Source organism: Hyperolius riggenbachi, chromosome 2 (assembly GCF_040937935.1).
Source record: "Hyperolius riggenbachi isolate aHypRig1 chromosome 2, aHypRig1.pri, whole genome shotgun sequence".
NCBI lineage: Eukaryota > Metazoa > Chordata > Amphibia > Anura > Hyperoliidae > Hyperolius > Hyperolius riggenbachi.
Window position 1 is genome coordinate 378,632,789 of NC_090647.1, and position 16,939 is coordinate 378,649,727.

Consider the following 16,939-nt stretch of genomic DNA (forward strand, 5'->3'; position numbering starts at 1 on the left):
TAGCGGGCAAGCTATAGACAGTTTGTAAAAAGACTAAAGAGGTCAGGCTTTACCTCTATCATTTTAGGATCTCTTTCAGGTTGCAAGCGAATAAAGCAGCAACAGAGCATTCTGGAATCACAGCTTGAGTTCCAAAGGATTCAGCTGAGGAAAAATAGTTGGTTGAAAGGGATCTTAAGATTGTAAACATGATTGGACATCAGCTATTTGAAGGAAACATCAGGAAAATGAATAAAAATCAGATTTACTTACCTCGGGCTTCCTCCAGTCCCTGGAAGCTTGTGTGTCCCTGGCTGCAGCTCCACTCAGCGGGTTGCCCAGGGTCCCCGGGTCAATAAGCAAGCGTGCAGCCATGCTGCTCACATCGCAGGCACAGAAGTACTGCGCAGAATGTTCTTGGCGGCGGGAGCGTGAACACAAATGGTGCGGCCACACGCTCGCACAGTAGCCGCCGACCTCTCTAGTTTGGCAGCTGTTACAGAGGGCACCCCGGGTGACCCGCTGAGAGCGGAGCTGCAGTGATGGACTCAAGCTTAAAGGGGCTGTAGGAAGCCCCAGGTAAGTTGATGAGATTTTTTTTATAATTTGCCTGATGTTTCCTTTAAGGATCTTATGAATGCATAAAAAGTTCTCGTAGTGACAGTTTGAATGGAATTGGAAAACATTTTGGGCTTTAAAAGAAAATGGAGGGTGAAAAAACACGCAATGACAAAAAATGAAAATGTACTAAAATGTAATCATTCATAAAAGCTGGAATTTAATCTGTGACAGTAAAACAAGAAGCAATATTAGAGTTGTTTTAGTTTAGTATATTATATATTTCAGTTTTGAAATTTATAGAAATAAGATTCTGTTTTTCCTATAAAATAGCTAACTATCCCTCCCAAAAAGCAATATGCACAAAATTATTTTTTAATTATAATAGAATGGCAAAATTATAGTAACGATAAATTCAGGTTTTAAATATAAAATGAAGTCACTGTGACACAAAGCTATTAGTCCCACTGAGTTCATAAAAGGGGATATATATCTCTCTGTATATTTATAAAGAAAACTATAAATGGCTATATTTTAGTGCTTGACGTGGGCATGACATGGAAAAGATTTTGAACTTATGTGAAAATCATTTCGGTAACAAGACTGCAATTTTTACATTTTAAATTCATTCATGCTCTCATAGAATCAAAGTAGAGTCAAGTCATTTTATTTTCACATCTATTGTCACTACTATTGCAAAAGTTGACACAAATGTGTCTTCTTGTTGGAGAGAAACACAGCCAATTCACTTCCAGGTAACCTTGTGCAAACAGTATTGGAGATCTTCTAAATTGTTTACATAAAATATAAAACAGAAGAGGCCTCTTAGGATATGTTAAGTTAGGTTTGTGTATATTTTTACATCTTGGAATGCTGGCACTTTCCAACTAAGCAACAGTTCTTCATTCCTGTATTCTACATAAAAGAAAGATGTACAAAAAAATAATAATTATACTCTGTCCTGGGTACGACACAAAAAATTTCACACTCACATGTTTGTTACTTCTAGACTAGAACATTTCGAAATATGTAAATTAGACTGTAGGTAGCATTATGAATTTTAAACACCAGGATACTTCTGCATTCCATATTACAAAAAGTGACTTTGCCATTTAAAAGTATGAGGAGGGGGGAGAGCAAGATAAAGCTAGGAACACACTTCTAGGCTGGATCCACACTATAAGCGCTTTTCTGAGCACTTCGTGATTGATTAGCGCTTTCTGAGCGCTTTTTAAAAATTTCTCCCATTCACAGCGATCGCGTACATGAAAAATTGCAGCGATTTTTACCATGATTTTAATGAAAGTGAATGGGAGAAATTTTAAAAAAGCGCTAATCAATCACAAAGCGCTCTGAAGTGTGGATCCGGCCTCAATTATGATTGGTCAATCACGGACCAATTTTACCACCTCCATGTAGTATGAGGGTCAACAGCTATTGAATACTATGAGCAGATTGAGTAGGAAAATACTCTACTACATGGAGGTGGTAAAATTGGTAAGCTATTGGCCAATCATAATTGAATGTGTGTACCAGGCTTAAATAAGGCTCTGTAAAAATAAAAACATCCCCTGGGGTGTACTTACCTCAGGAGAGGAAAGCCTCTGGATCCCAATGAGGCTTCCCCATCCTTCTCTGTCCCTCTGTTACAGCGCTGGCAGCCCCTGAACGGCGGACATGGAAATGTGTACCTTGCCTGGCTCCAGCGCAGGCTCAGTGGCAACTTTCCGTTCAGACTCACATGGAAATAGCCGAGCCCGACTCGCGCCTGCGCAGTAGAGCACACTCGACCGGGCTCAGCCATTGCCGCATGAGCCGCTACTGGGCCTGCGCTGGAAGGTAAATATTGCAGTCGCTACTATGCCTGTGCCCCAGCCGACATCTTGGGGGAGCCAGCGCTGGAACAGAGGGTAAGAGGATGACAGGAGAAGCCTCATTAGGATCCAGAGGCTTCCCCCTCCTGAGGTTAGTATCCCCTGGGAGGGGGTGTAATTACAGATCCTCTTTAAGTATGTGCATCATATCTAAAGTATTTTCTCATGAATGTTATCAGTATTCTGTCATAGATGGGCCACTCTGTTGCAACTAATCGGTAATCTTCATGTGCAGCTAATCAAAGTTTATTTCTTAACCTGGAAACAGCTTGCATTTATTTTATAGCTCTCTGGCTACTCAAAGTGGAATAGACTGCCTGGCTCTTGTATTCTCAGTTAATCCTCCCTATGCACAGCAACCTATAGATTTGCAGAGATGACCATTAACCTCCTGGGCATTACGGACAAGCTCAGCTCGTCCAGTAACACCGCAATGCACTGCGCGGGCCCTGGTGGGCCGATTTGAATAATTTTTTTTTTTTGAAACACCACGCAGCTAGCACTTTGCGTGTTTCTCCGATCGCCGCCGCAAAAGAAGGCCCCTCCCCCCCACAGACCCCGTGCGCAGCCTGGCCAATCCCCGCCAGGCTGCGCTATGGGGTGGATCGGGACTCCCTGTGACGTCATTTCGTTCATCGCCATGGCGACGGGGGAAACCCTGAAGGAAATCCCGTTCAGAACGGGATTTCCTGATGGGCTTGATCACCGGCGGCGATTAGGTTAAAAACCCTCCCACGGCCGCGGGAATCAAAATGCCAGGGAGGTTAAAGTAAACTTGTCAAATCTGTTAGGAGTAAAGGCTCATACACACATTCAGACTATAGTCTTTGGAAAATGAAAGATCACAGACCAATCTTACCACCCTTCATGTAGTATGAGAGCCATACTCTACACAGTCTTTTCTATGGAGCTGAACTCCCCATCAGAAAAAAATCTTTGCAAGATGCTGCACACACAGATGCTGTACAGACACAAAAGATCAGTATCTGCAAAAGATCTGTTCCTGCCAAAAATCCATTCCTGCAAATTGCAATGATAATCTATGAGATCTGCAGATCATCATACACACATGATTTAACTGACATTCATCTGCAGATCAAGCAATCATCCGCAGATCTGAAAATCCATCTTGGTGGATCTAATCTGCAGATCAATGTCAGTTAAATCATGTGTGTATGATGATCTGCAGACTATCACTGCAATTTGCAGGAATGGATTTTTCGCAGGAACAGATCTTTTGCAGCTACAGATCTTTTGAGTGTGCGCAGCATGTTTGTGTGCAGCATCTTGCAAAGATTTTTTTCTGATGGGGATTTCAGCTCCATAGAATAGACTGTGTAGAGTATGGCTCTCATACTACATGAAGGGTGGTAAGATTGGTCTGTGATCTTTCATTTTCCAAAGACTATAGTCTGATGTGTGTATGAGCCTTAAGGCTGTGTTGTAGGCAGCAATGCAATCCTTCCTTCTTGTTTTAGGAACAATGTTGTAGATGTACCATGACACTGAATTAACTTGTATTTGTTGTTGCAGGAGTGAAGCCAAGCACCTTACTGCCTAAACACAAGCTCTACTTAGCTGGCTCATATTCCATATGGTCCCATATTGTGGGTGGAAAGGGAGTTAGGCCACATCTAAAGATCCCCTTTGGCTGGGTAAAACGCCACGTCCACTACTCACTGGCAGCTCTGCCCACGACCAACAGCCAGCTCTGCCCCCACCCAGGAAACTTTGGACTGCATCCTAGTGGCTCTCCATCCCCCAGCACCGACACTGACCTCTCCCTCACCCTGTGCCTACACTGACCACTCTACCCAGCACTGACACAGACCTCTCCCTCCTCCAGCACTCACACTGACCTTTCCCTTCCCAGCAACCACACTGACCACTCCCCTCCCCCAGCACCCACACTGACCACTCCCTCCCCCAGCACCCACACTGATCACTTATTTACTCCCCCACCAACCACACGGACCTCTTCCTCCCCCTGGATACAGAGCAACAATCCCTCTCCCCCCCCTTACTTGTGCATGCCCAGTACATTCATGCTTGTCCACGGCATATTATAGCAGAACAAGATTAACATCATTATAGAAATTATTAGTAGCAGTAGTTGCTATCAGCCATCTACTACCACAGCCAAACAGGGGACTAATAGGCTACTGGTTCCAGGCAGGGCCAGGGAGAAAGCTATTGGGCACAGGGGGAACAATGGCAGCAATGAGGTTTGGACTAGGTGGCCAAACTAGACTAAAAAAAATACAATAAAATGTTCTATATAATCGATCATTTTATTGAATGGGAAAATCAAATAATTTGGTTGTATAGTGTATGGGCACCTTCAAACATTTACCATGCAAAACCAACAAGGTTTACCATTTACCTGGCTCAGATCTGCTGCTTGAAGACAGTCTAAAGCAGCAAACATGAAGATTTCTTTTTAGGCTTCTTCTTTTCAATTGGTGTTTTCCTATTTATCTGTCTGACCAAGTCGTAAAAGATCTAAAACATTGAATAGAAATCAATTATACAAGACAGCTCCTCTAAGTAGTTCAAAGTCCTAAACATTTGTGCCTGGGGCTGTTACCCTGTAGCATTTGGGAGGGAAAAAAATAAATCTATAATTGTGCCCTACTACTTCTCAGATCAAGTCTACCTAATCTAGGCGTAATGCTGGGCATACACTGATGCAATTATGCGCCGGATCGAGCCGCTGGCATTGATTCCCGCTCGTCCCCACCGGCACTCCTTATCAGCCGCTCGATTCCCCGCCGCCGGGAATCGAGCGGGGAATCTATCTGGCAGGTCGGATATTATCACTCGAGCCATCAGCGCCTCAATTGATAAGGAAAAGAAACTCTGTGTATGCCCAGCATCACTCATATGGTTAAGAAGTAAAGAAAACCTAAACTAAGAGGAGTAAAAACGAAAAAAAGAAAAGAAAAAAAAAAGATGGTTATTGAGACTCACACCTAGAACAACCATTCAAGCAGTGGTGCATGCACACCTAATCTGCTGACTGATACTAAATAAGTGGTTAAGAAAGTATTAACATCAAAAGAGGGAACTAAATTCCCAGGCATTCTGCATTTTCAGGAGTGTTAGCAATGCTCTTATATTACCGTATATACTCGGATACAAGTCGACCTCGTGTATAAGTCGACCCCAATATTTGACCCTCTTAAGTTGGAATTATTTAATTACTCAAGTATAAGTCTATGTAGCAAAGTTAATGGCTGCACAGTAGACTTGAAGCCTTGCACAGGACAGAAGGAAAACATAGAGAAATGCACCCTGTATGTATTAAGAGAGTTTAGCCTGTCTAATTCCCCCTCATCTGTGTCTAATAACAAGTTGTAATTTGATCTCTCCCCTGTGTCACCTGAGAAGGCAGATAAGCTCATTTGAAAGTGCAGGATGTTAACAATATGCCTGCTTCCATGAAAGCAGGAAGTAGACACACTACAGCTGATACAAACCTTTTAATGGTTATTATGCTATTGCATATCTTTTAGAGCAGAGAGAAAGATCTGAGATCAGGTCCGCTTTAAACAATACACCCTTCCGAGAGCCCCAGCAGCCAGCGTCTCTCTATCCCTCCCCACAGTGCTAAATCACTGGTGTTTCAACATTTTAGTATACCCAACATAAAAGCATACAAATACCGGCAACACACTGAAAATCCCCCCTCCCTCCCAGCACAACTCTGTAATGTTATGTGCTGGGAAGGTGCCTCTTTCTGTCCCCTTCCCCGCATTGCTTACGTTTTTTTGTACTTCCATCCTCTCTCTCCCCCCTCTGTGCGATCTAATGCACAGTGAGCACATCAGCAGAAGTGACACAGTTCCTATTGCCAGCGCTGAATTCATGCTGTAAATTTTCCCCTTCCCTTCCTCACCCACATCTCCGTGCAAAGATGTTCGGTGCCGTCGCAGCAGAAGCCGACACTTAAGTTTTATTGCCAGCACGGTATCCTCCCTTCATGTTAGTACAGCTCCGGTTCCCGATGTCATGTGACATCGAGAGTCGCGCTGTACTATTGGACAGAAAGCGGCATGAAGGGAGGATACCGTGCTGGCAATGAAACTTAAGTGTCGGCTTCTGCTGCGACGGCACCGAACATTAATTACACAGAGGGGGAGAGAGAGGCAGCCCATCTTTGCACGGAGATGTGGGGGAGGAAGGGAAGGGGAAAATTTACAGCATGATAGTTACAACAGAGGGGGAGCGAGAGAGAGACGCCCTCCCCCCACCCTGCTATAAGTGGGATATTTAGGACTGACTCAAATATAAGGCGACCCCCCCACTTTTATACTTTGAGTCAGTCCTAAATTTCTCGACTTATAGCCGAGTATATACGGTACTCTCTTTAAAGTACTAAAGGGACTATTTCCACTATGCCGGAATTTGCTGATTTTCTACGAATGCAAGTGGGGTTGGGAAACTGTCTATATCACTAATGACTTGACGACCAGATCGCACTGCAGTGTAGTCCAGCAAATCTGGACGGCATGATGCAGATTTCCACAGCCAAATTCCTATAGCTGTGCATGGCACAGCTTAGCGATCTGGGCTTTGGCTGCGCATCACAATGGGAGTGGTGGCCAAAATGGAAACAGCCACTACTCCAAGTGGAAACCAGCCTTTGTAAAAGAACCACAGTTTTCCAAATACAGCAGTGTTGATTAATTCAATAGGCAGAGGCCCTCCATTGGGAAACCAGACATAAACAGAGGGCCGATGACAGACACAGCCAGCTTTCCTCTTTTGATACAGCATTTAACATACCGTATTCATTCTCTGCTTGGAAGGCACTATATGTCTTTTTTAAAGGGAGCCTGAAGCGAGAGAAAAAAGGATGCTGTCATTTTCATTCTCTTATAAACGATGCAGATTGCCTGGCTGTCATGCAAAGTTGTTTTGAGTCACATACTCAACATGCATGCTGCCAGTGGAGTTGAAACATCTAATCAGCATGCTCATTCTGGGCCAGAGGCTTAAAGTGCTAGAGGCAGAGCGTCAGAACAGAAGTCAGGGAACTGGCATTATTAGAGAATGAAGATGGCAGTCTCTTTATTGCTCTCACTTCAAGTTTACCCAAAGGGGAAAAAAGTGCCCCAAATGGGTACTTACCTCAGTAGAGGAAAGTCTCTGGATAATCTAGAGGAGCCCCCCATTCCCCTCACCTACACCAATCCAGTGCTGGAACCCCCGGAATCTTGTTGAGAAGAGTTTTGTAAAGTGGTGCCCATGGCCATGCTCCTGTCCGTGGGTAGTATCTGACTTTTTTTCTCCTGTAACTCACAGGTTTACTTTCAGTTTTTTTTTTTCCCCAGGAATTTAAAGTGAAAATAAACGTATAATATAATGCTTTTTATGTGTAGTACAGCTAAGAAATAAAACATGAGCAACAGAGATTTGAGTCTAATATTGTTTCCAGTACAGGAAGTGTTAAACAGTTATCTATGCAAAAGAGCTTCATTGAGCTCTGCGACTTTGTGGCAGAGAGCTCTGTCTTCTGAAGCCTATCTCAACTGTCTGTCACTGTATTTGAATGTGATTAAGTTTGAGCGGGTGTAAACTGGTATAGCCATAGCTAATACTTGGTCGTCTTACAAATGGTGAATGCTTGAAACACCAAGCCATTACTGCTCCATGTAAATAATGGCCTAAACCTCACTCCTGCAACTGCACACGGAGCTGCCATTTATTGCAAGGTCTCCCAGCTAGGGTTCAGCGAGAATGCTTCAGCAATTCCATGTTATTTTTGCCCTTTCCGAGGGACAAAACACCCCATCAATATTGGGGCAATCAACAGATTGATAGGCACCATGCTGCATCACTGGATGCAGCTAGTATGCTGGTTTGTTGTGCAAGTGGAATAATAGCTGCTAGAGATGAGAAGGTCTAGCTGGGAGGTCTTGAAGGCAAGCAAACTTCTAGATCATTAGTGTAGATTTACTACTATACAACTATGCTTTGGGTGATAGACTTTCTGGACACCATGCTTAATTCCGTTCTTTTGGAAACATTTATACATGATATTATTTTGGAGTTATAAAAGGGTGTTTTTGTGCCCTGGCCAAGTAGTTTACTATATCAGGAAATGTCATACATTGTATATTCATACAAGCACATGGCTGGGCCCAGAGGGCTGAGTTTACTATATCAGAGTCTACAATAACAAGATTCTTTTGTAGTATGTTTGCATATTTTGTTTGTATTTTCTTGGTTTCTCTAAAAAGCACAAGACAAGTTGACCTTAAGCTATGTACACATGCTGGATTGAATGCCGATAAGGACTGCCTTGAGCAAAAAACTGTGTGCGTGCGGGAGCACAACTTATGTCATCTAAAGATCTGTCCTGCAGACCAACCTCTGCGCACATTTTTCTTGTACTCATCCCACCTGCCGGAGGCTGTTCTTCATATGCCATGTGTTCCTGCTCCATAACAGAGGAGTTGCTAGCCTCTAGGGTAGTGAGGCATCTGTTTAGATCAGAAATGTCGCCCAAGGTATCAAGGCCAATCCCAGCAGGTGACAGTCCTTTGTACGCATGTTCATGACTTAACACTATGGCTGCAAAAGCCTATGCAGCAATTATGATTCTGTAGGACATTATGTATTTTTATATTGCTGACATCTTCTGCAGTGATCTGCAAAGTACCTGGAGACACTAGTATCAATAATCAATGGACAATATATTACAGAGAAAGGAACCAAAACGCCTGTTAATCCAGATGCATGACACTAGGACATCAGGTAGGTTAGTAGAGAGCAATGCTGTAAGTAACCCACAATCTCATGAAATTAATTAAATGATACCAACCTCAATTACATTGATCTTAGACTTTGCAGAGGATTCTAAAAAGGCACAGTTATTCCATTGTCTGGCTAAGTTTTGTCCCTGTTCTTTGCCAACTACCCGCTCATCTTCCAAATCACATTTATTGCCCACTAAAATCATGGGTACCTTTAACAAAAAGAAAAGATGCAAGATGTAACATTTTATATAATGGTAATAAGAATGCATTTTCTAAAATGTTGTAAGCAATACTCCATATTTTTAGATTATCAGAGATGCAAATAATTCTAAGTCGATGCAACAAGCAAATGTAGCCAAGGCATTTGATTGATCGATGTTCAAGCTGCATAACTTATTTTACAACCAATTCCCAATTATAAACAGGGATAAAACCTAAAAAGCAGGTGCCACTGGCTGGTTCAGTACTTGTATCAGCTTCTGTAAGCCCAATTTCAGTATTTCATTTTATATTATTTTTAAAGGCAATACATGTGTATTAATTGCAATACATAATGTGTGTATTGCATATCAGCCATCTTTGCAATAAATAGATTTAAAACCCCCTTTTTTTAGTCCAATTTACTGAGAAGAAAGCTGTCCACTCTTCTGCCTAATCGCATTATGAGCCACACAGAATTTTTTTTTGAGGCCAACACAGAAATTAGAGCTCAGCCTCACAATAACTTGCTAAGCTGCAATATTTGAAAAGAAAGTTGCAGCTAAAAGCCCAATTGATCAGAGTGAGGAGCTAAACGGTGAAAGCAGCTCTCAATCTAGAAACTCCCACTGTGCTACCACGTCCTCCAGTAGTTGGAGGGCTCTCTGGTTCAGAAAACTCAAAGCGAACCTGAGACGAGAAGCGTCCCAGGTTTCATACTTACCTGGGGCTTCCTTAAAGCGGAATATAACCCTGCATTTCAACTTTGCTCTAAAACATTATTTACAGCATATTATATGCAACCAGCATTTTTTTTACTAGACCAGCATTGGAAGGGTTAAACACAAAGGTTTAAAGTTCCGTGGAGAGATATGCAGAAGTTCAGATGGATACATTTAACTAACTAGAATGTAACAAGTGATAAATGTTACACACCCTTTGGCTGTCCTCCAGCTCCTTCTCAGTCAGAGAGAGTGAGTCACATGCCACACTTAGATACATTTATGTAAACAAAATGTATCTATGTCAGCTTCGGATGCGTCTGCAGTTCTGTCCAGGAACTTTAAAGTTCTATGTATCCCTTCCATTGCTGGTCTAGTAAAAAAAAAAAAATGCTGGTTGCATATAATATACTGCAAATAATGTTTTAGAGCAAAGTTGAAATGCAGGGTTATATTCCGCTTTAAGTATTACTGCGCAGAACGCTCCCAGGGATGAGAGTGTGACGTGGGTGTGCGCCTGGCTGCGCATGTGCAACTTACCCAGGCTTTTGGGCTGAATTGCCAGGGACCTGAGCCCCTCGTGGAGTCTGCGAGGGATGAGCGGCCCTAACGGGGCTTAAGAAAGTCCCAAGTAAGTCTGGTTCCTGAAACACTTCTCATCTCAGGTACACTAAACTTTACAAAGGGAATTTCTCTTCAGCGGCTTTGTCATTTATGAAAATTGTGAGTGAAAACCTATTCTCCAGTTTAGCTTAAAAATGTCAGGAAGGTTAACCAGGGCTTCAAAGGACTTACGAGTCCAAAAAAAAAAGTTAAGTACCTGAATTAAATTTGAATGCACGGAGGACATTCAAATTTAAAATGGCCGCGGCTGCGCAGTCCGCATAGACGTGAGTGCGGCTGCGCAGCTCTATGGCCTCCCCCCCCCCCGATCCACACTACAGGCTGTCTCCTGTAGCGTGGATCAGGGGGGAGGCCCTAGAGCTGCGCAGCCGCACTCGCGTCTATGTGGACTGCGCAGCCGCGGCCAACTCTGGCGACCATTTTAGTGGAGGCAGGAGGGCCCGACCCGGGCTGTGGGGTTGGGAGCGGCCCGGGGGGACTATTGAACTGCAGGGATCCTGCGGAATGGCACGGAGGGTGTCCTCCGTGCGTTCAAATTTAATTCAGGTAATTAATTTTTGACAAAGGCAAACAGCTGACAAAAAATAAAATCTATGACCTCACCATACACCTAACGGAATACCTTGGGGTGTCTTCTTTCTAAAATGGGGTCACTTGTGGGATTCCTATACTGCCCTAGCATTTTAGGGGCCCTAAACCGTGAGGAGTAGTCTAGAATCCAAATGCCTCAAAATGACATGTGAATAGGACGTTGGGCCCCTTAGCGCACCTAGGTTGCAAAATAGTGTCACACGTGGTATCGTCGTACTCAGAAGAAGTAGTGTAATGTGTTTTGGGGGGTATTTTTACACATACCCATGCTGGGTGGGAGAAATCTCTCTGTAAATGGACAATTGTGTGTAAAAAAAAAACAAAAAATTGTCATTTACAGAGATATTTCTCCCACCCAGCATGGATATGTGTAAAAATACACCACAAAACACATTACACTACTTCTCCTGAGTACAGCGGTACCACATGTGTGGGACTTTTTTGCACCCCAACTGCGCTAAGGGGCCCAACGTCCTATGAGTACCTTTAGGATTTCACAGGTCATTTTGTGACATTTGGTTTCAAGACTACTCACGGTTTAGGGCCCCTAAAATGCAAGGGCAGTATAGGAACCCCACAAATGACCCCATTTTAGAAAGAAGACACCCAAAGGTATTCCGTTAGGAGTATGGCGAGTTCATAGAAGATTTTATTTTTTGTCACAAGTTAGCGGAAAATGACACTTTGTGAAAAAAAACAATTAAAATCAATTTCCGCTTACTTGTGACAAAAAATAAAATCTTCTATGAACTCACCATACTCCTAACGGAATACCTTGGGGTGTCTTCTTTCTAAAATGGGGTCATTTGTGGGGTCCCTATACTGCCCTGGCTTTTTAGGGGCCCTAAACCGTGAGGCGTAGTCCTGAAACCAAATGTCGCAAAATGACCTGTGAAATCCTAAAGGTACTCATTGGACTTTGGGCCCCTTAGTGCAGTTAGGATGCAAAAAAGTGCCACACATAGTTACATAGTTATTTTGGTTGAAAAAAAGACATACGTCCATCGAGTTCAACCAGTACAAAGTACAACTCCAGCCTGCTCCCTCACATATCCCTGTTGATCCAGAGGAAGGCGAAAAAACCCTTACAAGGCATGGTCCAATTGGCCCCAAAAGGGAAAAATTCCTTCCCGACTCCAGATGGCAATCAGATAAAATCCCTGGATCAACATCATTAGGCCTTACCTAGTAATTGTAGCCATGGATGTCATTCAACCCAAGGAAAGCATCTAAGCCGCCTTTAAATGCAGGTATAGAGTTTGCCATAACGACTTCCTGTGGCAATGCATTCCACATCTTAATCACTCTTAGGCCCAGTGCACACCAAAACCGCTAGCAGATCCGCAATACGCTAGCGGTTTTGGGAGCGGATTTCAGAGAGATTCTAGGTATGTTTAGAGAGGTTTTCTAAACATACCTAGCGGTTTTGCGTGCGTTTTTGTGTAGCAGATTACACATATTGTTACAGTAAAAGCTGTTACAGAACAGCTACTGTAACAAAAATGCCTGGCAAACCGCTCTGAACTAGCGTTTTTCAGAGCGGTTTGCGGTTTTCCTATACTTTACATTGAGGACGAAACGCTTCCGAAAACCGCAAACGCACAGCAGGAGGCGCGTTTGCGGCTTGGCAAAAAACGCAAACCGCCGGTGTGCACCATCCAATTGCAATACATTAGACAAGCGTTTTTAGAGGCGGATGCGGCCGGCGGATCGCTCCAAAAACCGCTCGGTGTGCACTGGGCCTTACTGTAAAGAACCCTTTCCTAAATAAGTGGCTAAAACGTTTTTCCTCCATGCGCAGATCATGTCCTCTAGTCCTTTGAGAAGGCCTAGGGACAAAAAGCTGTGGTATCGCCGTACTCAGGAGAAGTAGTATAATGCGTTTTGGGGTGTATTTTTACATATACCATGCTGAGTGGGAGAAATATCTCTGTAAATGGACAATTGTGTGTAAAAAAAAACAAAAAAAAATTGTCATTTACAGAGATATTTCTCCCACCCAGCATGGGTATGTGTAAAAATACCCCCCAAAACACATTATACTACTTCTCCTGAGTACGGCGATACCACATGTGGCACTTTTTTGCAGCCTAACTGCGCTATGGGGCCCAAAGTCCAATGAGCACCTTTAGGCTTTACAGGGGTGCTTACAATTTAGCACCCCCCAAAATGCCAGGACAGTAAACACACCTCACAAATGACCCCATTTTGGAAAGTAGACACTTCAAGGTATTCAGAGAAGAGCATAGTGAGTCCGTGGCAGATTTCATTTTTTTTTTGTCGCAAGTTAGAAGAAATGGAAACTTTTTTTTTTGTCACAAAGTGTCATTTTCCGCTAACTTGTGACAAAAAATAAATTCTTCCATGAACTCACCATGCCTCTTAGTGAATACTTTGGGATGTCTTCTTTCCAAAATGGGGTCATTTGGGGGGTATTTATACTATCCTGGAATTTTAGCACCTCATGAAACATGACAGGAAATCAGAAAAGTCAGAGATGCTTCAAAATGGGAAAATTCACTTTTGGCACCATAGTTTGTAAACGCTATAACTTTTACCCAAACCAATAAATATACACTGAATGGATTTTTTTTTTTATCAAAGACATGTAGCACAATAAATTTGGACAAAAATGTATACAAGAAATTTTACTTTATTTGAAAAATGTCAGCACAGAAAGTTAAAAAAAATAAAATCATTTTTTTGACAAAATTCATGTCTTTTTTTTATGAATAAAACTAAAACTCGCAGCAGCAATCAAATAGCACCAAAAGAGAGCTGTATTAGTGACCAGAAAAGGAGGTAAAATTCATTTAGGTGGTAGGTTGTATGACCGAGCAATAAACCGTGAAAGCTGCAGTGGTCTGAATGGAGAAAAAGGCTCTGGTCCTTAAAGGGAACCAGAGAGGAATGTTGTTAAAAAATAGAACAGGCTTTTATACATAGCTGGGGCTTCTTCCAGCCCCATAAGCCTGGTTCGCTCCCACGCCGCCATCCTCCGCTTCCTGTATCAGCGGTACCGGGTCCCGTCACTTCCGGTGGACGCGGCCAATAGTCCGCATCACAGGGGCTCCCTCCATACCCGTACGCATGAGGCTGCGTAGTAGGCAGCCTCATGCGTACGTATACGGAGGGAGCCCCGTGTGATGCAGACAATTGGCCGCGTCTGCCGGCCGACTCGCGGCAATGACGGGAGCCGGTACCGGCGGATCCAGGCAGCAGAGGACGGCGGCGTGGGAGCGATCCGTGCGTATGGGGCTGGAGGAAGCCCCAGGTATGTATAAAAGCTCCTCCCCAACGTCTCTGGTTCCCTTTAAAGTGGACCCAAATTAAAAATACAAGATTTCAGAAATAAAATCTATTTTCTAAATTATAATAATAAATAGCAGCCTTTTTTCGGCTGCATGATGACAAATATAAAATATTTTACATTTATTGGAGAAACCCCTCCCTTCCTTTCAAATTGCCGGGATTTTTCCGGCAAACTGGTGGAGTAGATGGTGTCTGGCAATGGAAAAATTGCTAATGGCTGCCCCCAGTATAATCGTAGCTATGAAAAGAGACGGGTGAAAAGCATACACTGAAATGCTCATAGGTATGAAGGAGTGTTTATTTATCTTTGAATGTGTCAGAGTGTTGCAACTAAATATTTTTAATAAAAAAAAATGTTTGGTTTGGGTCCGCTTTAAGGGGTAGAAAGACTGTGGTCCTCAAGTGGTTAAAACAAAGCAATTTTCTTCTAAAAGAGCTGTGCCAGATTCTTTTGGAAGTGCTTTTCATAAAACTACACTGCAGATTTATTGCAGGATTTGTATCAGCAGTAATAAAAAGTTTTTTTTTTGTTTTTTTTAAACAGGTTAACCACTTCAGGACCACAGTCTTTTCGCCCCTTAAGGACCAGAGCCTTTTTCTCCATTCAGACCACTGCAGCTTTCACGGTTTATTGCTCGTTTATACAACCTACCACCTAAATGAATTTTACCTCCTTTTCTTGTCACTAATACAGCTTTCTTTTGGTGCTATTTGATTGCTCCTGCGATTTTTACTTTTTATTATATTCAGCAAAAAAGACATGAATTTTGGCAAAAAAATGATTTTTTTTAACTTTCTGTGCTGACATTTTTCAAATAAAGTAAAATTTCCTATACATTTGAGCGCGAAAGTTATTCTGCTACATGTCTTTGATAAAAAAAAAACCATTCAGTGTATATTTATTGGATTGGGTAAAAGTTAGCGTTTACAAACTATGGTGCCAAAAGTGAATTTTCCCATTTTCAAGCATCTCTGACTTTTCTGCGCACCTGTCAGGTTTCATGAGGGGCTAAAATTCCAGGAAAGTACAAATACCCCCCAAATGACCCCATTTTGGAAAGAAGACATCCCAAAGTATTCAGTGAGAGGCATGGTGCGTTCATAGAAGATTTTATTTTTTGTCACAAGTTAGCGGAAAATGACACTTTCTGACAAAAAAAAAAAAAAAAAAAAAGTTTCCATTTCTTCTAACTTGCGACAAAAAAAAAATGAAATCTGCCACGGACTCACTATGCTCCTCTCTGAATACCTTGAAGTGTCTACTTTCCAAAATGGGGTCATGTAAAGCCTAAAGATGCTCATTGGACTTTGGGCCCCTTAGCGCAGTTAGGCTTAAAAAAAGTGCCACACATGTGGTATTGCCGTACTCAGGAGAAGTAGTATAATGTGTTTTGGGGTGTATTTTTACACATACCCAAGCTGGGTGGGAGAAATATCTCCGTAAATGACAATTTTTTATTTTTTTTTACACACAATTGTCTATTTATAGAGATATTTCTCCCACTCAGCATGGGTATGTGGAAAAATACACCCCAAAACACATTATACTACTTCTCCTGAGTACGGCGATACCACGTGTGGCACTTTTTTGCACCCTAACTGCGCTAAGGGGCCCAAAGTCCAATGAGTACCTTTAGGATTTCACAGGTCATTTTGAGAAATTTGGTTTCAAGACTACTCCTCACGGTTTAGGGCCCCTAAAATGCCAGGACAGTATAGGAACCCCACAAATTACCCCATTTTAGAAAGAAGACACCCCAAGGTATTCCGTTAGGAGTATGGTGAGTTCATAGAAGATTTTTTTTTTTTTGTCACAAGTTAGCAGAAATTGATTTTAATTTTTTTTTTCACAAAGTGTCATTTTCCGCTAACTTGTGACAAAAAATCTTCTATGAACTCACCGTACTCCTAACAGAATACCTTGGGGTGTCTTCTTTCTAAAATGGGGTCATTTGTGGGATTCCTATACTGCCCTGGCATTTTAGGGGCCCTAAACCGTGAGGAGTAGTCTTGAAACCAAATGTCGCAAAATGACCTGTGAAATCCTAAAGGTACTCATTGGACTTTGGGCCCCTTAGCGCAGTTAGGGTGCAAAAAAGTGCCACACATGTGGTATCGCCGTACTCGGGAGAAGTATTATAATGTGTTTTGGGGTGTATTTTTACACATACCCATGCTGGGTGGGAGAAATATCTCTGTAAATGACAATTATTTGATTTTTTTTACACACAATTGTCCATTTACAGAGAGATTTCTCCCACCCAGCATGGGTATGTATAAAAATACACATTATACTACTTCTTCTGAGTACGGCGAT

At 42.5% G+C, this 16,939-nt stretch overlaps 1 protein-coding gene across 2 annotated transcripts in view; it reads right to left on the reverse strand.

Annotated features, from left to right (window-relative positions):
* Positions 1-1,188: 1,188 nt before the first annotated feature.
* The window catches only part of RAP1A (RAP1A, member of RAS oncogene family), a 221,457-nt gene continuing 205,706 nt past the window's right edge, over positions 1,189-16,939 (reverse strand). For both annotated transcript variants that reach the window (XM_068269744.1, XM_068269743.1), the window contains 3 exons: positions 9,241-9,384; positions 4,795-4,913; positions 1,189-1,452 (listed from right to left, as the gene is read on the reverse strand). In XM_068269744.1, coding sequence (XP_068125845.1) covers positions 4,824-4,913; positions 9,241-9,384 — 234 coding nt within the window. In that variant the 3' untranslated portion in view covers positions 1,189-1,452; positions 4,795-4,823. The remainder of the gene's footprint in view (positions 1,453-4,794; positions 4,914-9,240; positions 9,385-16,939) is intronic.